The 25,374-nt window shown below is 38.1% G+C and overlaps 1 protein-coding gene across 3 annotated transcripts in view; it reads left to right on the forward strand.

Annotated features, from left to right (window-relative positions):
- SGCZ (sarcoglycan zeta) overlaps window positions 1-25,374 on the forward strand; it is a 1,301,913-nt gene that overhangs the window by 843,530 nt on the left and 433,009 nt on the right. For all 3 annotated transcript variants that reach the window (XM_040334675.1, XM_040334676.1, XM_040334677.1), the window contains one exon: window positions 8,632-8,823. In XM_040334675.1, the coding sequence (XP_040190609.1) occupies window positions 8,632-8,823 (192 nt within the window). The remainder of the gene's footprint in view (window positions 1-8,631; window positions 8,824-25,374) is intronic.

The following is a 25,374-nucleotide window of genomic DNA, read 5'->3' on the forward strand; positions in this document are numbered from 1 at the left end:
CAGACATGCAGTCACTGTGCACCATGCAACCTGTGCTTACAGATAATGATTTGGTTGTGGCTTTGATTAAGGTTTCTCCCAAACAATTATTTCTACACAGCCTTCCAGTACCCCACAACAGGCTTCTAATAGACATATTGTGTGGGAGATCGGTTTGGGTCCTAATGATCATGACATATGGGAATAGGTTCAAACCAGCCACCAATTAGTCTCCCTGAAACCTACAGATAAGCTCACCCATCTATTTATACTTCATCATACCTACCGTATTTTACTCCAATTCAGTTAGCACAATATAAATAGTCTTATAACCCATGCCTCAAGTGTCAAACAGCCAATGACTCCATTTTCTACCTGCTCTGATACTGCCCACAGATACAGACTTAAGCCTCGTACACACGACCGATGAACTCAACGGGCGAAACACATAATTTTGCTCGTCGAGTTCCTTGTGAAGCCGTCGAGAAACTCGACAAGCCAATTTTCTCCATTCCTGTCAAGGAAATAGAGAACATGCTCTCTTTTTGGCTCGTCAAGTTTCTCGACAGTTTCCTCGACGAAAATGTACACACGACCGGTTTCCTCGGCAAAAAAATATCTCCCAGCAAGTTTCTTGCTGGGTTTTGCCTAGAAACTTGGTCGTGTGTACGAGGCCTCACTGGAAGCAAAAACAAATGTTACAGCTACTTTTAAGATCTAACTTCCCTTAAAAATGACCATCTAGTTTATCCCACACCAAGCACTGTTGCATATTCCACTTTGATCCTTGGAACTGGTTATTGATAGACTTTCCTTACACTCTTGGGCACAAACCAGGGTTCACACCCTGTTGGCCATATATATCAAAATGCTCAGCTGATGTCCTTCCAAGATCTCAGCACATTATACTCAGTAGCAAATCCTTGTATCTTCAAATGCAACATGTATTTCAATGTCATCAAGGAAGCACTAATAATCTACTCTCCAACCTATTATGATTTTTTATCATGTTTTGCTCCTTCTTCTTGCAAAAGGGATTTCTCCTTTGTTTGTCAACTTCTCCTTAAGTCCAAACCATTGTATAATACTCCTACCATGGAAGCTTGGGAACAAGCTAAAACATTTTCTACTTAACCAGCACACTGGCACTTTGCACTAACCAGCACACTTGCACTTTGCCTCTTAAGCTGTCTAAACGCATCTTGCCCTGGGATTTTGCCAAAAATATCCTCCACAAATGGCAATATACCCCAGATAAATTAGCCTGCATCTTCCCTCACCATTCCATCTTATTTTGGAGGAAATGTGGAGCTGTAGGATCTCTCTGGTTCACATGTGGTGGACCTGCCCAATACCTCAATATTTTTTTCACAGTTTTTCTCTGGATATCCAAGGTTACTGATATTGTAGGCCTCCATATCCACGTAGGCATTGATACACAACCTTCAAATATTCACACAATACTCACTCATCTATTAATTGCAGCAAGACTCCATTTCTAGAAACTGGAAACAGATTACCCCACTGGAACTACTTACTTACTGGAAACCTACTTACAGACATCTTACATTTTTACTTATCGTTTAAGAAACTATATTGATTGATACATTCAGGTTGGCCCACATTTCATATTAGTGGCTCTATCTATCTATTTATCTATCATATACTTTCTACTTATTTTTCTTTTTTTCTTTTCTGTTTATTTTTCTCACCTTCTATTTATTATTTATCTCCCCGTTCTCTCATTATTGCTCCTGTTGCTAGCTATAATTGTAAAGAGTTTTTTTTTAATTTGACCAATATCGTTTTGCTTTAAGGCAATTGTATTCTAGTTCTCACACTTAATACTGTGTGGTAACTTTGTGGTATTTCAACATGTAAATGTGTTTATTGTACAATATCAACAATTAACTGTCTGGGGTCAATATCAATTGACCCCAGACGATGCACTTTGTTGCGAAACACGTCAGGGAACTCCACTGCTGCCGTTTTTACCATTTGATAAGCGCTGTTTTATGCTTTTAAATGTAAGTGTTCTTACCTACATTAAAATCGTTGTACAATTAGTATTACACTATGTGCCCTTCTCTTTTCTTTTAATATTCTATCATTTCCGTTCTATTCCCTGGCCCTTATTGGGTATTTTTTGGAAGCATCCATCTGCTTGAATCATTCCCTTGGTCTCCTTTTGGATTGGTGTGTGAGCCACTTCCCTGGGAACTACAGCTGAGGATCCATTTTTCACAAGTGGCCCATATTCTGCTCAGTTGACCCTCTGGACATATGTTCATTAGGGTTCACTGCCTCTGGTAAGCCTCCTTTTCAATGGTCGGTGGTGGATTTCTTTATTGCACTTCATCTTGGAACATTGGGAGTACTACCATTTCTATTCACATTGAATTCTTTTTGATCAGCATCCCATTCACAAGAGACTTTGATTTACAATATTCAATGTTTTCTAACTACTTGAGTCCCGGGCCATAGTAAAAATAAGGCCTCCAGGTGGCTCTATAAATCCGGGAGGACGTCTTTTGACGTCCTCGCGTCCTCCGGCCACTGGGGGGCGCGCACGCACCCGGCGCATCCCTGAGATGCCGATGTGTGTGCCTGGCGGCCACGATGCTCGCCAGGTACCCGCGATTAGCAATGACAGAGCAGGGATGTGGAGCTCCACATCCTGTCAGGGAGAGGAGACAGATGCTGTATCCTTTGTACATAGGGACACAGCATCTGTCACCTCCCCCAGTCAGTCCCCTCCCCCCACAGTAAGAATCACTCCCAGGATACACATTTAACCCCTTCCTCGCCCCCTAGTGTTAACCCCTTCCCTGCCAGTCACATTTATACAGTAATCAATGCATTTGTATAGCGCTGTTCGCTGTATTAATGTGAATGGTCCCAAAAATGTGTCAAAAGTGTCCGATGTGTCCGCCACAATATCGCAGTCCTGACAAAATTCGCAGATCGCCGTATTACTATTAAAAAAAAATAATACAAAAAATGTCAGAATTCTATCCCCTATTTTGTAGCCACTATAACTTGTGCGCAAACCAATCACTATACGCTTATTGCGATTTTTTTTTAACCAAATATATGTAGAATACATATTGGCCTAAACTGAGAATTTTTTTTTTTTTTTTAAAAAAAGAATGGTATATTTATTATAGCAAAAAGTAAAAACTATTGTGTTTTTTTTTTCAAAATTGTCGCTCTGGAGAACGCAGAGGTGATCAAATACCACCAAAAGAAAGCTCTATTTGTGGGAAAAAAAGGACGTCAATTTTGTTTGGGAGGCACGTCGCACGGCCGTGCAATTTTAATTTAAAGCGACGCAGTGCTGAAAGCTGAAATTTTGCCTGGGCAGGAAGGGGGTATATGTGCCCAGTAAGCAAGTGGCTAATATTGTTATTATTGTTTTATTTTTTTCACTGATGCACTTATTATTCATTTGGGTGTCATTTCATTTGTTTAAAGCGCTACACATTTGTTTGCTCTATCTCTAACCAGTGTTTGAGTTTGCTTTATGGTGAGTACATATGTGTTTAATTAGACACTGAAAGAGTGTGGTCTTAGTGGTTTGTTGAAAAGGTTCAACAGGTTTTTGTTTTTTTATTTAAATGGTGTGTCCACTAAAGGCATAATATTTGTGTGTAGGGCAATGAAACTTAGCTACAAGAAAGTGGATTGTTTTTTTTTTTTGCTTTTTTTAGCTGTGGGAAATTAACTGACAATGAGAATATTATTGCTTGTAAAGTACCAAACCTTATATCTGATAGCAATTGTATATGGTAAAATAATGTGCATTTAGCATACTGTACTGTATTATACCTTGAAATTTTTTAAGGGTAAACTCTAGCAATAAGTTGATAATCTGAGTTGGTGGTAGATTTTTTTGGGGTGTAGCAGATATTGGTGTAGTAAACACAGCTGTGTTTACCTTTCTATTGTCTACCTAGAGGGTTACCTATTGTTCCTTGTGTGTGGATCTCAGCACTTTTGCTTTTGGGTTTAGACTTTATTCTGTTTTAGCCAAAAGTAATATCAATACTCTAATGCACACACGATCGGTTCATCCGATGAAAACGGTCTGATGGATTTTTTCATCAGATATCCGATGAAGCTGACTTTGCCTACACACAATCAGTTAAAAAAAACGATCGTATCAGAACACGGTGACGTAAAACACAACGACGTGCTGAGAAAATGAAGTTCAATGCTTCCAAGCATGCGTCGACTTGATTCTGAGCATGCATGGATTTTTAACTGATGAACATGCCCACAGATGATCGTTTTTTTCTATCGTTTTTTAACCATCAGTTAATTTTAAAACAAGTTCCTAGTTTTTTCACCGATGGATAAAAAACCGATGGGGCCCACACATGATCAGTTTGTTCAATGAAAACACTCCATCAGACCGTTTTCATCAGACGAACTGATCGTGTGTACACGGCATAAGAGTTTCTATGATAAATATGAATGCTAGCCTCCAGTAGCCAACAATAGACAACCAAAACAAGCAGGGAGAGGTTGATCAGCTGATACGGGGGCTGAAGGCTGCAGACAGTAAATGTGAACAATTGTCTGCATCTTCCAGCCCAGGACAGCGTAATATGTAGAAGAATACATATCGACCTAAACTGAGGAAAAATAGTTTTTTTGAAAGAAAATGTGGGATATTTATTATAGCAAAAAGATAGTGTTTTTTTTTCGAAATTGTCGCTTTTTTTTGTTTATAGTACAAAAAATAAAAACCGGCAGAGGTGATAAAATGCCATCAAAAGAAAGCTCTATTTGTGGGGAAAAAAGGACGTAAATTTTGTTTGGGTACAGCGTCGACGACCAAGCAATTGTCAGTTAAATCGACTCAGTGGCGAATCGCAAAAAATGGCCCAATCATTAGGAAGCCAATTATTTTGGGACTGAAGTGGTTAAAAGAAAGAAAATAAACATAAACATGAAATGAATTAAAAATCAAAAGGGGCAAATAGGTAGAAGTTGTATACAAAATAAGGCAATGCCATAGGATACCAAATTTCAGTAATAAAATGACATAGGTGAAGTCAAATAAAAAGAAATCAGAAAATACACAGTAAAATGTGTCAGACAGCATAGCTTATGGCTTGCAAACATTAGAATCATGATTGAATACAAGAGTGAGATGGCTCAACAGAAAATACATTACAAGCATGATACATACACGTATAAAGAGTAGACCAATGGGAACAAAACCAATACGTTGTATAAAGAGACATAATATAGGTTAGCGTTAAGGAGTATCCTTTAAGGGAGGAAATTTGCTATAGGTGGACTGGTCCCAAGGGGGCCATATTTTATAAAAAAAAAGCCCAGTTAGATTGTGAATAGTAGCCGTCAGGTACTCATCTGATATCAGCAATGATAGATTTAAGTTGATTTAAGTTGATCTAGGGTTGGGGAGTAAGTGGACCATCAATGGACAAGGACCAGCCACCTAATGGCCGTTAGGATATGAGTGGATATGTTTTTTAGCATTTAGGGATACCTTGGTAGACCAAGTAAATAATGCACATGATCTACAGGGAGGGAGACATCTAAAACATAATGAGTTTTATTTAAAAATAACACATCATGGACCTAGCCACTGTGTTCCAGATTTTTGCCCAATCTTGTTAGGTAATTGTGCGCTCCCACTTCATCATATAAAGGTGACCTTATAAATAGAGATCAATTTCAATTTTGAGGGGTCTTAAAGACAATACTCTCAAAACTGGTTGGGCACTCGAAAATTAAGGCGGGTGCCAAGGTGGAGAAATAATGCCGAAATTGTAAATAAGAATAGAACAGGGTCTTTTAGTAAATTGAGGTTCTGAAAAAGAGCATAATTTGATGGTTACAAAATTACCCAGATGTTTTAGCTGGAAGACAGCGGCTTGAGTCCAGGGATACTTTGAGTATATTAATCAATGGAGAACACTATGGGGTTGATTTACTTAAACTAGTGCATGCAAGATTTGGTGCAGCTGTGCATGGTAGCCAATCGGCTTTTAGCTTCAGCTTGTTCCATTAAGCTTTGGCAAAAAGAAAACTGGAGGCTACCTTAATTGGTTTCTGTAAAGAGGGGCAACAGATTTTGCACTCTCTGGTTTTATTAAATCAACCCTTTCGATTTCAGATAGAATTTATGTGCACACCTGTGCCATATATGCAGAGTAAAGAGCATAGGTTCTGAAAGGGGATAACAAGAAGCTTGACAGTCTGTTGTGCTTATAGTCCAATTCAAGGCTGTAGGATGTATCAGGCAACTATAGCCCAACTCGATTTCAGTCCAGCTATTGGGAAGGAGTAAAGTCAATATGGCACAGGTGTGCATAATAATACTTAAGTAAGTTGGGTGAGCCAAGCTCTCCTCTCTATCTTAAGGCAAAACGTACAGAGTTAAGAATCCTATATGCCTTGTCCCACCAAATTAAGCTGATGAAAGATCATTATAAGTTATGTAACTGGGCTGCAGGGACAGGGACAAGCCGTGTTTAAAATAAATAAAGTACATTTGGGAGTATAAGTCCATTGTCTAAGCAATTTACAAATCTCCTGAAACATAAAATGTGCCTGGTATAATGTAGGGAATGAGAGGGTAATATGTACACCTAAGTATTTAAATGAATTCAAGCACCAGTGATAAAGATAGCTAGATTGAAAAGCAATGGGATGATCAGCAGGTATATTAATATGTAAGACTTTCGTTTTCATGGTGTTGATTTTATAACCAGAAAGAGAACTAAATGTGTCCAATAGAGTGTGTAAATTTGGAAGGGATATATGGAGGTTAGTCAGTGTAAGCAAAATGTCATCAGCAAACATTGATCATTTATATTCAGTATTATTTATTTTAATGCCTCAGATGTCTTTATGGGATCTAATAGCAGTTGCCAGGGGTTCTAAACCGAGAACAAATAATACAGGGAAAGGTGATGAGGTAATTTAACTTGCCGTAGGGGGATAAATATAGAGCGGACAAAGCTTAAAAGCAAGGTCCCCTGAAACTCAAGTGTTGCAATAAGGCAAACATGTAGGGCCAGCTTAGCCTGTTAAAAGCTTTTTGAGCATACTGGCTTAAAAGTAAAGCGGGTTCTTAGATTTCATCACTACATCAACTAAATAGACAGTGCATCGAGTATTGTCACCCAACCATCTTACCAGAACAAACCAAACCTGGTCCTTGTGTATAAGGCACGGTAGTATTTTAGGTACTCAGTTAGAAAAGATTTTGGTAATTGTTTTTGCAATTGGAATTTAAAAGAGCAATGGATCGGCAATTGGCTGGAGAACTGGCATACTTCCCACATTTAGGATAACAGTGATATAAGAATGAAGAACCTGAGACTGGAGGCATTCCCCATTGACTGTTTACATTTTTAAATAAGGACTGTCACTTTTTCCAAGTGGCTGGTGATAATCTTGGGCTACCATATGACAGTGATCACACTCACCCAGTTGGATGTTGCTTTGCTTTTGTTAAACTATGAAGAATACAATAGGAGGAATGGTGGCACACAAAGAACCTCCCAAAAACTTCTAAGTGGGTTGTAGAAGAACTAGGAACTATGCTATTGCCAATGAAATAATCAAGAGAAGCATTCATTCCTTTCAGAAGGTTAAACAGCCCTTTGAACCTATTTGTTTTCTCTTTTTGTATCAGATAACTATGCTATCAAGTTTTTAGAATTTTTCCATCCCATTTATGAAAGAGTTAATACATATATGAATGTGTCAGTCAATTCACTTGCACAGAAAAAGGTACTAATAAGGAATTCATTAAGTTCACAGCATGCAATGTATTGTTATCTGCTTGAAAAGCATGAGTAGTTCAATAATGAAGGCCAAAAATAAGTACGGGTCAGTGCAAAATGTAATGCGTACGGCCTCTTTGCTTGATGTGCATAATAATGCATTCCCAGCTAAGTACCACACATTTGAAATCTTTGTTTGTAAGAAGCACAGTATTAGAAACAATAATTAGAATGTGTAAAGAGCAATCTGCTTAGGCTTTATTTTTCCCCATTGCTGAATTGTGAACAGTGCTCAAATTATTCTACTTGTTAAAGATTGCACAAAGAAAATTTGATCATTAATCCTTTCACAAAAAAGGCACAAAAGTGTATGTGTGTGTTTTTTTTTTATGCAGTTTATTTTTTAATGACAGAAAAACATTTCAATATTAATATTGACTTATATATTATGTTAATTTACTAAATAAGTGATTCTTCACCTACAAAACTGCTTTTTATAGCCAAAAGTTCAAAGCTGAGAACACACAGAGGGAAACTCGGCAGGGTCAATATGGACTTGCCAAGTTTCGATGTGTGTGTGGCTCTCTCTGTCCAGCAAAGATGAGTCGATCAGTAGATCAACTTTTGTCAAGCATGACTGCTAGAAATCTTTCATTTGTTCAGCCATTGCAGCCAAACGTATTCTGACAGCGGAAGAGTCCGGCCATCAGAATACAATAGCAAAGCTTTTTAGCAAAATCAACAGGAATTTGTGTGTAAAGATGTGCAAAAGAGCCCCACATATTTTCAAATTCTTCTTAAAGTCTATAAATTTGTATTGACATGCAAAATAAATTTGTATTGCTGCACATTTGTTAATTTTTCTGTCTTTTTATCGGTTTAGATGACACGAGAACAGTACATTTTGGCCACACAACAAAATAACCTACGGACTGAAAACACTCAATTTTACCCAGTGGGCATTTACGGATGGCGGAAGAGGTGTTTATACTTCTTTGTCCTTTTGTTATTGGTTACCATGATTGTTAACTTAGCAATGACGATATGGATATTGAAAGTAATGAATTTTACAGTGGTAAGTACAATCATTCTTTTTTCAAAAATGCTAATACTTTGTTCATGCTCTTTATATCAGTGATTGGACATTGGTGTCCGTTTAATAAACTGTGACGTTTTTTCTCAGTTCAGTTCACGGCACTTCACGGCAGTTCTCAGGAGGAAAATTATCTCCTCTGCAGCCGGTTTAATAAACTGAGAACTTCAGTTCTCAGATGGTGAACAAAGGTGAAGTTTTTTCTCCGAAAACAGCCGAGATCTGTGTAAAAGTGGGTGGACTGCCTGTAATCTCGTGAGATATTGTGAGATTATGGTGCAGCCGAATTCAAAAAGTGAAACTAAAGTTTAAAAGAACATGTACTTAATGTTTTCAGACGTGATAACACATATACACACACACACACACACATATATACCAGATTTATATATATGTATATATACACAAATACATGAATATATATATTCATGTGTTTGTGTATATATGTGTGTGTGTGTATACATATATATAAATACTGTATATATGTGTGTATACATACATGTGTGTGTGTGTGTGTATATATATATATATATATATATATATATATATATATATATATATACACATACACATACACATACAGGGCCAGATCCACGTAGATAGGCGTATCTTTACATGGGCGTAGCGTATCGTAGTAATGCTACGCTGCCGCAACTTTGAGAGGCAAGTGCTGTATTCACAATGCACTTGCCTCTAAAGTTACGGCGGCGTAGCGTAAATCTGCCGGCGTAAGTGCGCCTAAATCAAATGAGGAACAAGGGGGCGTGTTTTATGTAAAATAAGCTTGACCCCACGTAAATGACGCTTTTTTCGTACGGCGCATGCGCGCGCATGCTCAGTATCGCGTCCAATTTTCAAATTAAATTACGCCCGCTCAATGCCTAGACGACGTGAACATAATTTACGCAAAGCCCTATTTGCGAACGTTTTACGCAAACGACGTAAACAACGGAAAATTCAACGCTGGCCCGACGTCCATACTTAACATTGCGTACGCCTCATAGAGCAGGGGTAACGTTACGCCGAAAAAAGCCTTACGTAAAAAAATGCGCCGGCGGACGTTCGTTTGTGGATTGGCGTATCTAGCTAATTTGCATACTCGACGCGGAAATCAACGTAAGCACCACCTAGCGGCCAGCGTAAATATGCACCTTAGATCCGACGGCGTACTAAGACGTACGTCAGTTGGATCCAGCCCAGCTTCAGGCGTATCTTGTTTTGTGGATACAAAACAAAGATACGCTGGCGCATCCTAGAAGTTACGCGGCGTATCAATAGATACGCCAACGTAACTTCTTCGTGGATCTGGGCCACAGTATCTATATAACACGTGTGTGTGTGTGTATATATATATATATATATATATATATATATATATATATATATATACACATACACACACACATATACAGTATATATATATATATATATATATATATATATATATATATATATACATACACATACACATACACACGCGCGCACACACACATATACACAGTATCTATATACACATGTATATTGTTGTTAATATTCATTTTTAACCCTCTGGTGTTGAAATTAGGAAGACATAAGCCTTCTTCCTCTTATTACACCAGCTTCTCTCCCAGATTCTCCACCTCTGAGCTGGTGAATCTGGAAGGGAGATATTTCAGGTGAAGAGCTGTGAAATCTTCAGATCACGGTTTATTAAACTGGCCGTTTGTGACAAAACAGCCATGTGCTGTGATGTGAAGTGGAGAATGTGTTCTCTGCTCCTTATCACAGTTTATTAAACCGACAATGCTCTGTGATAAGCCGTGATCATCATGATCTCGGCTTATCACGGTTTATTAAACGTACACCATTGTGTGTATGGCCAGACTCTTTATACATAGAATAATCAGACTCATAAAAAGTTTTGTTTGTCAAATATGTACAGCATACAAAGGAATTTGTCTTTGGTTATAGGTTTAGAATTTTCCTATTTTTTCCCATTTTTTCCTATTCAGCATTGTGCTAATTTAACAGGCAATTGCATGTACACTGTACCCAAAAAAAATTGATATACCTTTTTCCCCAAAATAGAGATTTATTTTGGTGGTATTTGATCACCAGTGGGTTTCTTATTTTTTATTTATATCCAATAAAAATATAAAAAATATAAAAAAAAAATGTTTTTTTTTCATAAATTTAGGTCAAAATGTATTCTGCTACATGTGTTTGGTAAATAAAATAAAATACAATTAAGGGTATATTAATTGGTTTACATGAAAGTTATAGCATCCACAAATGATAGTATATAATATGGAATTGTTATTTATTTGATGCTAGTAATGGCGGTGATCAGCGACTTATAATGGGACTGTGAAAGTGTGGTGAAAATCTGACACTGACTGAGGGGGAACTGACTAACTAACACTGACATCTCCAGTGATACTAATACAGTGATCAGTGCTAATAATATACACTGTCACTATACTAATGACACTGGCTGGGAAGGGGTTAACATTTAGGGGCAATCAAGGGGTCAACTGTGTGCCTAACAATGTTTAGTGTATATACTGTGTACTGCTTTACTAAGCAATGTGCTGGTTTTTACTGTCTGATTTGCACAGAGCTCTATTCTGTCATTCGCTCAGCTGATCACCGGGTGCCAACCATAAATCACCGGCCCAGACCTGCAGATCCTCTTGTGCTGCACAATCGAGCCACCCTGTAGCAATAAAGCTACAGGAGGTGGTTTGCAATTGCCTAAAAATGTCTCTCAGTAAGCTTTGCACATAGATAAACATTTATGCATAAGGGTGCACCCACCCACCCCCTCACGCATTTGTAAACATACCCACACCCATTAAAATGACAATACAATATGCAAGTATTAGGCAGGCTATACATTATATAAAATGTTTGCATTCAACCAGCGGGTTAAATGAAAAAAAATGTGTCGATTTCCCAACTTGCATCGCTCCTCGGTGACAGACTATAATGATCAGTGTTTTTCTGGCTATAGCCAGCGGCATTAATCATTCAGAAAAAAAAACCCAGCAGGCTGGTTGTACACAAGTCAATAGATAGATCAACTTGTGTACATGGGTCAAAATGTGGCTTGTTCCTGATAAACCATCCAAATTTGATCCATATATGACTAGCTTGGACAAAGGGTTACTGCTATTATATGCTAATACTATACAAATACAAATATTCTAATACTATACAAACAATCCATGGGATTAATTTACTAAAGACAAATAGACAAATAGACTAAAGACAAATAGACTATGCACTTTGTAAGCAATTGACTATGCAAGGGCATTTGCTCAATGGCTTTGTAAATAAGGTGAAGCTCTGCTGACTTCCATCATTTAATCATGTGCAAGCAAAAAAGCAGTTTTTGTATTTTCCTTGCATGTGATTGGGTATTTTTTGCAAAGTGAAGCTTCGTATACCTTTAGTAAATCATGTAATGACAAGTACATTTGTTGAATTATTTTCATAGCCTGAGGTGAGCTTTGAACATTAAAGGTACTTTCTCTCCCTTTTTTCTCTCTTTTAATTTCAGCCTAGAATGAGTAAGAATAAAAAATGTGTATATATATATATATATATATATATATATATATATATATATATATATATAGGTCATTCTCAAAAAATTAGCATATTGTGATAAAGTTCATTATTTTCTGTAATGTACTGATAAACATTAGACTTTCATATATTTTAGATTCATTACACACAACTGAAATAGTTCAAGCCTTTTATTGTTTTAATATTGATGATTTTGGCATACAGCTCATGAAAACCCAAAATTCCTATCTCAAAAAATTTGCATATTTCATCCGACCAATAAAAGAAAAGTGTTTTTAATAAAAAAAAGTCAACCTTCAAATAATTATGTTCAGTTATGCACTCAATACTTGGTCGGGAATCCTTTTGCAGAAATGACTGCTTCAATGCGGCGTGGCATGGAGGAAATCAGCCTGTGGCACTGCTGAGGTGTTATGGAGGCCCAGGATGCTTCGGTAGCGGCCTTAAGCTCATCCAGAGTGTTGGGTCTTGCGTCTCTCAACTTTCTCTTCCCAATATCCCACAGATTCTCTATGGGGTTCAGGTCAGGAGAGCAGGCCAATTGAGCACAGTAATTCCATGGTCAGTAAACCATTTACCAGTGGTTTTGGCACTGTGAGCAGGTGCCAGGTCGTGCTGAAAAATGAAATCTTCATCTCCATAAAGCTTTTCAGCAGATGGAAGCATGAAGTGCTCCAAAATCTCCTGATAGTTAGCTGCATTCACCCTGCCCTTGATAAAACACAGTGGATCAACACCAGCAGCTGACATGGCACCCCAGACCATCACTGACTGTGGGTACTTGACACTGGACTTCAGGCATTTTTGCATTTCCCTCTCCCCAGTCTTCCTCCAGACTCTGGCACCTTGATTACCGAATGACATGCAAAATTTGCTTTCATCCAAAAAAAGTACTTTGGACCACTGAGCAACAGTCCAGTGTTGCTTCTCTGTAGCCCAGGTCAGGCGCTTCTGCCGCTGTTTCTGGTTCAAAAGTGGCTTGACCTGGGGAATGCGGCACCTGTAGCCCATTTCCTGCACACGCCTGTACACTGTGGCTCTGGGTGTTTCTACTCTAGACTCAGTCCACTGCTTCCGCAGGTCCCCCAAGGTCTGGAATCGGTCCTTCTCCACAATCTTCCTCAGGGTCCGGTCACCTCTTCTCGTTGTGCAGCGTTTTCTGCCACACTTTTTCCTTCCCACAGACTTCCCACTGAGGTGCCTTGATACAGCACTCTGGGAACAGCCTATTCGTTCAGAAATTTATTTCTGTGTCTTACCCTCTTGCTTGAGGGTGTCAATGATGGCCTTCTGGACAGCAGTCAGGTCGGCAGTCTTACCCATGATTGCGGTTTGGAGTAATGAACCAGGCTGGGAGTTTTTAAAAGCCTCAGGAATCTTTTGCAGGTGTTTAGAGTTAATTAGTTGATTCAGATGATTAGGTTAAGAGCTCGTTTAGAGAACCTTTTCATGATATGCTAATTTTTTGAGATAGGAATTTTGTTTTTTCATGAGCTGTATGCCAAAATCATCAATATTAAAACAATAAAAGGCTTGAACTACTTCAGTTGTGTGTAATGAATCTAAAATATATGAAAGTCTAATGTTTATCAGTACATTACAGAAAATAATGAACTTTATCACAATATGCTAATTTTTTGAGAATGACCTGTATATATATATATATATACACACACACAGCATATTAATATTACACGTTTTCTAAACATTAACACATTTGTAAAGGCATTTTTTTCCTTTTAGAATAACACATTATACTTACCCGTTCTGTGTAGTGGTTTTGCACAGAGCAGTCAAGAACCTCCTCTTCTAGGGCCCAATGCAACATTTTCAGCTCTTCTTCTTTGTGTGCCTCCATAGGAAGGAGCTTGCTATGGTTATAAAGTAAGAAAAAATCTTGTGCTCAGCTTCAAACCAGATATATAGTGGACTGCTGCAACTCATGCAACCCAGACACTGGAACAATAACTAATCTAAATGAAAAAAGGTGTGCTGTCTCTTTAATTGTCTAAACTGGGGAATAGATGCAATAAGTCAAATGTGAAATTATAAATAAGTGCAAAATAAGCAAACAAAGTACAAGTAAGCAATAAATGGCTCCTAATAATAGGAGTTCAACACAAAAATCTCCTGATGTAATACAGAGTCTTTGTGCAATTGATGGTGAATAAATTGCTCAGTGATGTAATAATTCCATTCAATGTGCTTCGGTGCGTAAACATGCTCCTTTGAAAGGAAAAAAGGGGTCGCTTACCAAAAGAAATTGATTCGAATTACAGAGATTAAACTAGCATAAACTCAAACTCCAGGCAAGAAGCTCCCAATGACAATAAATTCCCAATGGTGTGATTCCTTGGCAGGCTGCAATGGACTGTGAGAACTAGCACTTTTGGTATCAGAGAATCAATTTCCGCATCAGCATATATAAGATATATGCAGGTAAAACCTCATAGTGCAATATAACATCTTTATTAAAGAAGAAAGCTGTACTTACGCCGGCCGCGGTATCTCACAACCTGCCTTCCTTTCTAGACCTCTGTGTGTGATGACATCACACACACACACTTCGCCCGACGAGTTTCCCCTTATGGGATTGGAGGTCTGTGTGTAATGTCAGCATTCATCAATTTAAAGGAACAGTGACATCAGAAATGCTCAGCGAATACATGCAAGGATGTATAAAATAAAATGTTATCTTATTCAGCCTTAAAAAAAGAATGAATAAACTCTAGCAAGAGATATATAAAAGTTATTAAATAAAAAAATCATCTATGAACTAAAATTACATACGGTAAGAATTAAAAAGGTTAGAATTAAAAAAGGGCAATCCTGCATGAAAGAGCTTCCTATTGTGGCTGTATACATATATAACAATGCACAAATGCACAAACTAAATGTAAATTGCTAAATTATGTTGCATGCATTTCATATGTGAATTGCAAAAAAATATGACTAATAAATGCAAATAAAATGTGTGTGTATGTATGTATGTATGTATATATACTGTGTGTATATATATATATATATATATATATATATATATATATATATATATATATATATATATATATATATATATATATATATAAAAACATAAAAAAAAGAGAATCACATGTAATTCCCCAAAGGTTATATATACAGTACATATCAAAACAAATTTAAAAAAATACATATAAACATAAACAAATTATAAATATATGCAGACCTACAAAACTTGAAAATCATATTACCATCCATTTTATTTTAATAATATAAAATTACATCAAAAGTTAAACTGAAATCCTATGATCAGGTGTTATCTAGAAAGGAAACAAAGACAATGCACAGGTACTGGTTATGATAAATTGTATATATTTGCAGTAATAAATGACACCCTGTTACTGCATTATACACAATTTAAATTAAATTAAACACAGTAGGTATAAAGGGAGGTTAGTGATTCTAAAACTTTAGGCTTAAGAACCACTTTAAGGTAAATTAAATAATATCTTCAAACAATTATTATTTTGGGCTAATGAGTTCATCATACTTTGAAATGACTCAAATCACTAATATTGGAAATTGTAGGGTGTCAAATATTACACTTCTATTTACAAGTATACACTTATATAACATCTTATATCTTATTATATGAATATTCTAAAAAAGTTTATTACAACATATGAATCCTTGTTGAATGGAACAACATCCACTCTACCATACAGTATATGCAAATCTAAGACTCTGACTTTCTCTATAGCTATTTTAATATGTATATTACTACCGTATTTATTGGGGTATAGCGCGCTCCCGCGTATAGCGCGCACCCCTAAAGTTGCAGCGGATTCCTGTGGAAAATTTTTTTTTGTACTTACAGTTTTGGTGTCTTGTGCGGCGTCCATCAGCGGCCTCGTCGGGTCCGGCGTCCGTCTGCAGCTTCGGGTGTCCTCTTCGTCGGGTCCGGCATCCTTCTGCGGCGTCCTCGCATCTTCCCCGCTCGTTTCCCGCGCCGAGTTTGAATACTGCGCCGACATATACAGAGCGCAGTACACTCGTGTATTGTCGGGCAGGCTCGGCAACTCTCGGGCTGACGTCCTGTACGTCCAGGACGTGAGCGCGGAAGGAGCCGAGACTGCCCGACTATACCCGAGTGTACTGCGCTCGGTATATGTCGGCGCAGTATTCAAACTCGGCGCGGGAAAGCGGGTATCAGCGTATACCACGCACCCACGATTTTGCCCTGATTTTCAGGGCAAAAAAGTGCGCGGTATACGCCGATAAATACGGTATCTACCAAATTTCTATGCTATCTAAGAACTGACACTTTCTGTAAAAAAACTAAATATCCCACAATTCCTGGGTTTCGGTATTATGCTCTTTAGGTGAGAACTTCACAGTAATTTGATAGGACACAGATAGAACACATAACATAAAGATCACCATGCTGTCTTCCATCACATTAGCACTACCATATTTGTGCTGCAACACAGTGGAAACACAGGAAATGGACAGTCATATATTGTGACCCAGATCATAAATTTGCCTATCCCTTTGATGAATAGGGACAAGCTAGGTGAATAAATTCATGGACATAGGGCCAGACATAACACTACCAACTGTAGCCAAAACATGTGAGCTCATCATTACAAGGTAAGACAACCCTATGCCACAAGGGAATACAACTACACAGATACCAAGTTAATGCAAAAAAAACATTTGAAAGTGCACAATGCTTTTAATTAGATAATATGTATTTGTATTATGGATTATCTGCTAGGATAAATGTTTTTGGCTTTTTTCCAATCTGGTGTATTTGCTTTTTTTCAGTTTCTAACTTTTATCATGGATGGTTATGTCTATGTTTCCATCCAGCATTTAATTGCATATTATGCTTCATCAATAAACAATTGTTTGAACATAAAGTATCATCACTATACGAGTGAAAAAAAAACAATCTTTTTTTTTAATGTGGTACGATTAAGTCCTATATTATATCTACTAAAATATGTCTGTAAAGCCCCATTGCACTGCAATTCAATATTTTAAAGAGAAAATTATTTTAAAATGCATTTCTTAGTGCAGAACAAATTATTTTCAATCAAGCAGTCTGTATGCAATGAAATGGTAAACTTAGTGACTAAACCACATCTGTGCATTGAGCTATTTCTTGGTAACTTGTTGAAAAATTGAGGCATTAGTTCAGTAACCTGTGAAGTATGTGGCTCAAGTAATTACAGCACTTCAAGCTTAATGACTTCAGTAAAATAACATTTGAAGTATAATACAAGTAATATCAAAATGCACTCAATTGTGTCTAGATGCTTTATTACAATTATGATTTTGAAATGATTTCTATTATATGATGAATGTTATAATGTGAAACAGTAACACATTAGCAAGGGAAAATCAGGTATTGTTATATGCTGGAAAATTACTATATATATTATTATATATAATTATTATTTTAAGACTCTTCTGTGTTGTGTTTTTATTATCTAAGCTAGGTTTGGTGTTAGTTTTATGTAAAACACAGATTGGCTTAAGCCCTATACACACGATCGGTTCATCCGATGAAAACGGACCGATGGACCGTTTTCATCGGACAAACCGGTCATGTGTGGGCCCCATTGTTTTTGTATCCATCGGTGAAAAAAAATAGAACCTGTTTTAAATTTTTCTTATGGTTAAAAAAACAATAGAAAAAAACTATCGTCTGTGGGGAAATCCATCGGTCAAAAATCCATGCATGCTCAGAATCAAGTTGACGCATGCTCGGAAGCATTGAACTTAATTTTTCTCAGCACATCGTAGTGTTTTACGTCACCGTTGGACACGATCAGATTTTTAACCGATGGTGTGTAGGCAAGACTGAAGAAAGTCAGCTTCATCGGATATCCGATGAAAAAATCCTTGGATTAGATTCCATCAGATATCCGATCGTGTGTACAGGGCTTTACATGAAAGAGCAATAAAACTTACAGATGTTTCAGTGGTGGGCCTAAAGAAAAAACACAGTAAATGTTTACGGAGACTTCAGGTAAAATAAATTTTATTCTCGATATTAGTTTTATTTAAAAATATCTTCCTCTGTTGGCCTGCCACCATTACCACATTTGACCACCAGTGCTGGCCTGCCACCATTGCAACATCCTGACACCATTGCTGTTTTGCCAAGATCACCAGTTCCTGCCTCCTCTACTGGCTTGACAATATTGTGAGGTAATGTCACCTCTACTGGCCTGCTACCATTAGGAGCTCATGCCACATCTGCTGTCCTGCTGCCAATACCAGCTCTTGCCACCTCTTTTGGCCTGCCAATATTAAAAGCTCCTGCCACCTCTCTTGTCCTTCTCCTGCCACTATTCTCAGCCATTTATGCTGGCCTTCTAGCATTATCAACTCATGCCTCTCTAGGCCTGCTGCTACTACCTTTACCAGCCGTTGCCACCTCTGCTGGCTTTCCCCACAGCAGAATACTGCTGTAATGAGTGTTAAAATATGCTATACTCTGGTTCTGCTTATGCTTTGATGCCAGGTCTAAGCAGATAGTCAGTGGTGGCTATAATGGTTCTTAATGCACAAGGAATGCTTCAGTGAAGAGAAGAACAATTTGGATATCTATATTATTATATATGATGTGTGCACTTTCAACTTGCTTTTAACTAGTGTGTAAGCCTTCTATCTTCCCATCACTGAGAGTTGAAATCATGTTTTTTTTGTTGTTATGTGATTAGATTATTATATGTGATTTACAAAAGTTTTGGGTACATACTACACCAGTGATGGCGAACGCGTGGCACGCGTGCCACAGCTGGCACATAGAGCCATCTCTGTGGGCACGCGAGAGGGGGATCAGGTTTGCGATGGGGAGAGCCAGCAAGCAGCAGCGAGGTGCAGGAAAACGAGTGCCCGAGTGAATGGGCGGCCTGCAGCCTCCGCGCGGAAGGTTACAGCCCTAAGAGCATAGGAGGGAGAGAAGCAATTGGCGGCGAAGTACAGGAAATGATTTGCCCAAGTGAGTGAGTGGGTGGCCTCTGTGCGGAAGGTTACAGGCCTGAGAGCATGGGACAGAGAGAAACAAGCAGCGGAGAGGTGCAGGGAACGATCTGCTCGAATGAGTGAGGCTCTGCATGGAAGGTTACAGGCCTGAGAATGGGACAGAGAGAAGAGCTTCACCGCTTACTTGATGGCTGAAGAGGGGCGCAGGCCCAGAGAACTTGCGGACTGTGGGCCCTGAAGATGAGGACAGGCGAGAGGCGCATGCTGTGAGGTAATAGAACAGAGAGCTCTCCCAGATCAAAGACGGAGACAGGTACCGGGCACAATTAAACACTGACTACCTGCAGACAAAGACGGGCAGGGAGGCAGAGCAGGGATGGCAGAAAAGGACAGAAATAGAGGTCTCTCTCGCCTCTCAGCCCCCTCCTTCTCTCTTAGCCCCCCTCTTTTTCAGTCCCTCTCTCTCTGTCCCCTTCCCTCTGTCTAACACCCCTCTCACCCTGTTCCCCCTCTCTCTCAGCTCCCGCCTCTCTCAGCATCTCTCTCTGTCCCCCCCTATCTCACACACTCCCCTTCTCTCTCTCACACACTACCCCCTCTCTCTCACAACCCCCTTCTTTCTCTCTCTCTCACAACCTCTCTCACTCTCTCACACACACACACACACACACACACACACACCCTCTCTCTCTCTCACACACAACCCCTCTCTTTCTCTCACAACCCCTCTCTTTCTCTGACAGCCCCTCTCTTTCTCTCACAACCCCTCTATTTCTCTCTTTCTCTCACAACCCCTCTCTTTCTCTCTCAACCCCTCTCTTTCTCTCACAACCCCTCTTTTCTCTCTCTCTCTCTCTCTCTCTTTCTTTCTCACACAACCCCTCTCTTTCTCACACAACCCCTCTCTTTCTCTCACAACCCCTCTCTTTCTCTCACAACCCCTCTATTTCTCTCACAACCCCTCTCTTTCTCTCTCTCTCTTTCTCTCACAACCCCTCTCTTTCTCTCACAACCCCTCTCTTTCTCTCACAACCCCTCTCTTTCTCTCTCACACACCCCCATCTCGCTTTCTCTCTCACACACCCCCATCTCTCTTTCTCTCTCACACACCCCCATCTCTCTTTCTCTCTCACACACCCCCATCTCTCTTTCTCTCTCACACACAGCCATCTCTCTTTCTCTCTCACACACCCCCATCTCTCTTTCTCTCTCACACACCCCCATCTCTCTTTCTCTCTCACACACCCCCATCTCTCTTTCTCTCTCACACACCCCCATCTCTCTTTCTCTCTCACACACCCCCATCTCTCTTTCTCTCTCACACACCCCCATCTCTCTTTCTCTCTCACACACCCCCATCTCTCTTTCTCTCTCACACACCCCCATCTCTCTTACTCTCACACACACCCTTTTCGCTCAGCCCCCCTCTCTCGCGAATTGCTGTGTTGGCACTTTACAACACAAAACCAAGTTATTTATTTCAGTTTGGGCACTCGGGCTCAAAAAGGTTATTTATTTCAGTTTGGGCACTCGGGCTCAAAAACTGTACTACACTATGGAATTGTTTATGTTTTTGATGCTACACTGTGGTGATAAGGAGGAGAGTTTAAACCATGTTCTATTGATCTGTTTGCACCTTATGTAAAAGATCTGGGGAAAAGTGAAAATCCCGGTTGTCCTGACATTCATAACCCGTTTGTGAAAAGCATTTTCATGACTCACTTATTTTTAAAGGGTCATAATTATCTGGTAAGCCTTTTACCTCTACAGGAGATAAAGAGCACAGGGGTGGAAACACATTTGTATTTTTTTGAAAAAGAACATCAACTAAAATTTTATGTGGTGTACTATATCTCACTGACACTATTTAATTACACTGGGTTCACAGTATTTTAGATGTATATTTGTACTAGTTTTAGTGCAGTTCTAATTTTTTGCATGTATAATTTTATGTCACATTCGCAAATTTTTATCTTTTTGTTAGCACTGTGGAGATGCCATAGCTAGGCATCAGCTGCAAAATGTATAATGTTTTCTGCGGGGTAAATCCTGTATTGCACCTAAAAGTGGCATGCACTAAGAGGGGCAGTCCACGCAGGGTATCACACAAGAACTTGCAGTGGTACAGTGCGGTGCGATTTAAGCCCATTCATTTGAAATACTACTTTACAGAACGGATCACATTGCACTTTGTTACCATGCAGTCTAGTGCAGACAAATGCAGTGCATTTCCAAGCTGTGTTTGGGGGTGTTATTAATGCAACATCTGCTACAGATCACAGCTGCAGTGCGTTTTGAATGAAATGCGGGAAACCTGCATGGAACGCAGGTTTCCCACACTGCATACTGGTGTAAATGGGCTTTAAAGGTGCAACGGATAATTATTCCTCAAATCATATTCTTAATCTCCTAGTTTGTGGCCTATTTATTCCACAGCTCCAGTAATCAAAATGGATATTGTCTCTCTAACATAATACATTACATTGTATTTAATTAGTGATCTATACCCAATGACTCACCACTCTGATATGAGGGTATGAACAATGAGCATACACAAAGTGGAAGGAAATAAAATGATTTCGCTCTCTTGACCTACTTCTTCTCTTTATCTGTCAGTGATAATGACTGGATTGGATTCAGTGATTCACATTATCACCTTATTTGATAGCTCTACATTTCTAACCAATGTCAGTAATATTCTTCTGCTATGACTCTGGAAAGATCATATGTAATACACCATAATATATTTATTAATGAATAGTTAGGACATGAGTGTCAAAGTATAACAAAACTATAATGGGAGTTCTTCTTTAATTGAAATCACTGAACAGGTATATCACCCTAAGGGGGATAATATGGTATGTGACTTTGAGGAGAATAGACTAGGTCCACTTGATCATTTGCATGCATGACACAAGATAAAAAGTGTTACATTACTTGGAGTTATTACAGTATTTTCTTTAAAACTATTCCATTGATTGAATAAAAATGTAATGGAAGGGATTTGACTTACTTGTAGAATGTGTGTAATCCATCTTTAGCAAATGTTTGCTTTCAATACTGTTTTATCGACTAGAAATAAATAGGTATACAGCTGGAAAATTGCATACTTTCACACCAGAATGACAATTTTTCATGCAATACATTTCCATTCTGTTTCAGCTATAATAAGCTGTGCATTTTAGAACAACATCTGAACTTGTAACCTATAAATTGAATCCTTCTATAACCATTATTATAATTTGTACTCTGTACAAGGATGTACATTTTAGGTCTTACATCAGTGTGGATGTATATTTAATGTTGTTAATGCACATCTAAAACAACAAGGAAATTAAACATATCTTAAAGAAAGATATGGATGCAGATAGAAAATCCAGACAGGCACCATGCCTACCTACAGGAGAAAGAAGAAATTGTGACAATGCCCTACCTCATTTTGTTAATCACATCTGGTTACATTGCAGAATAATTTTGAATAAAAACAGCTTCCAGAAACCTTTTTAACCTCCCTGGCGGTATGATTATTTCAGAAAAAAGGTGCTGAAAGCGGTACCATTATTTGCAAGGAAATTTGGTGTTTTACATTGTAGGCCTGTAATTTTTAGGAATAACTCGCTTACATCTGACCAAACAAGAGTCTAGTAGGCATCCCGGTATGACATTTTTTAATTTTTTTTTATAAATTATAATATAATAAATAATTATAAATAATTATAACAAATAATAATATAATTATAATAAAAATTATTCAATAATGTAATCAACTCAAAATCACTGAAATTTGCTCAGTTGCAGAATTGTCGCTGTCACTACTTTTATTTTTTTATGACGAATTTCCCCACAAATCGCTATCGCACAATTCTACAAGTGATTATAATTTATTATCGCTGTTTTCTAGCTGCTCTAAAACCACTTTTGACATAAGGGACACTTTTGGCTGCTATGGACAATCTACAGTTTGCAGGCAGAAAGAACAGTTTTTTATAATATAAAAGAACATGTAGGGCACTGGGCAGACCACTAGGGACAAGGGGATGTGTATTTTTTACATAAAGTACTGTAATCTATAAGATTACAGTATACTGTATGTAATGTGTTTATTTACTTTTTTGAATTTGGCGCCGTTCTCTGCTCCTGTGCGTCGTAACATTGCAGGGAACGGAGATCGGCGGCACACAGAGGCACTGTGTGAATTGAGCGAGGTCCCGCTCGCTCACACAGCACGGTGGCATCGCTGGATCCAGGGACAAGGTAAATAAACCAAGCCTGTGGATTCTGCGAGGCGAGCCCGAGTCTGACTCGGGGTTACCGATTGCAGCAGAAAAATGTAACCCCGAGTCAGACTCGGGAATACCGCCAGGGGGGTTAAACGTGCACTCCTGTTCTCTCTAAGTGGTAAAAAGAAAAGATTCTTATAGAACATTTAATATTTACATGACTAAAAATGAAATAAATGTTTTCACAAATTGTGTAGTCTTACATTAAATAAATAAAATAACACTTTTTTTTACATGAACCAAAGATCCATCAGTGTCTAGATATTTTTTTTCCTAGTGCAGTTAGAAATTTAAGCTTATTTTGAATTTACTTATTTATTTATAAATTAGATTTTTCTGACATGTTTGTTGATAAAGATTTATTGCAGAGGAGAGATATTTTAAAAAGAATAGTTATTTGTGTTTTTTTACTTTAGCTGTTTAATCATGATGCAATTATCATTGCCTGTCCTTAACCACTTCGGCCCCGGAAGACCAGGCCATTTTTTGCAATACGGCACTGTGTCACTTTAACTGACAATTGCAAAGCTGTACCCAAAGAAAATGTGCATCCTTTTTCCCCCACAAATAGAGCTTTCTTTTGGTGGTACTGTATTTGATCACCTCTGCGGTTTTATTTTTTTTGCACTATAAACAAAAGAAGAGCAACAATTAAAAAAAAAAAAACACAATATTTTTAACTTTTTGCTATAATAAATATCCCTTGTTCTTAAAAAAAATAAAGAATTTTACTCAGTTTCAGCTGATATGTATTCTTCTACATATTTTTGGTAAAATAAATCGAAATAAGCATATATTGAGTGGTTTGCGCAAAATTTATAGTGTATACAAATTAGGGGATAGATTTTAGGCATATTTTTTTTTACTAGTAATAGAGGTGATCAGCAATTTTCATCGGGAATGCGATATTGCGGTGGACAAATCAGACACTTTTGACACTTTTTTGGGAACATTGACATTTATACAGCGATCAGAGAAAAAAATAGCCACTGATTATTGTATAAATGTTACTGGCAGGGAAGGGGTTAACACTAGGGGCAATCAAGGGGTTAAGTGTGTTGCCTGAGTGTGTTCTATCTGTGAGGGAATTGCACTGACTGCGAGAGAAGACAGATCATTGTTCCTACTTAGTATGAACACTTGACCTGTTTCTCCTCCCCTAACAGGACAGGAATTTCTGTGTTTACACACAGAAATCCCTTTCTGCTCTTGTGCTCGCAGTCGTGGGTGGCCGGCTGGGAGCACCTGCTACGGGTCTTAAAATGGTATCTATGCATATCCCTTCAAGTACTTGAAGGGATATGAAACAGCCTAAAAAAGAGGAACACATTAGATGTTCCAACAATTTTATGCTCATGTTCCAATAATCAAACCTTTTGTTTTGCTGAGTTTAATGCTAATACTTAGAATTGCTATTTCATTTATCTTATATAAAAATAAATATTTCATAAAAGTATAAATATGGGTAATATAAAAAAATGACATATATATATACCGCAGCCTATTATTGGCATTAACACTGCAGTATTTGTTTTTCTGAATAATAAAACATATTTTTATTACCTGTTGAACCCTTCAGTATCTCTTCAATTTCCCCATTCCTATAGTAAAGTAAAAAAAATATATATTCCTACAGTTAATGCAGCCGCATTGTCATCCTGTGGGTAGGGTATTCTTAACTTCACATGGGAAACAAGTAAAATAA

Source organism: Rana temporaria, chromosome 1, assembly GCF_905171775.1.
Source record: "Rana temporaria chromosome 1, aRanTem1.1, whole genome shotgun sequence".
In the NCBI taxonomy this organism is placed as follows: domain Eukaryota; kingdom Metazoa; phylum Chordata; class Amphibia; order Anura; family Ranidae; genus Rana; species Rana temporaria.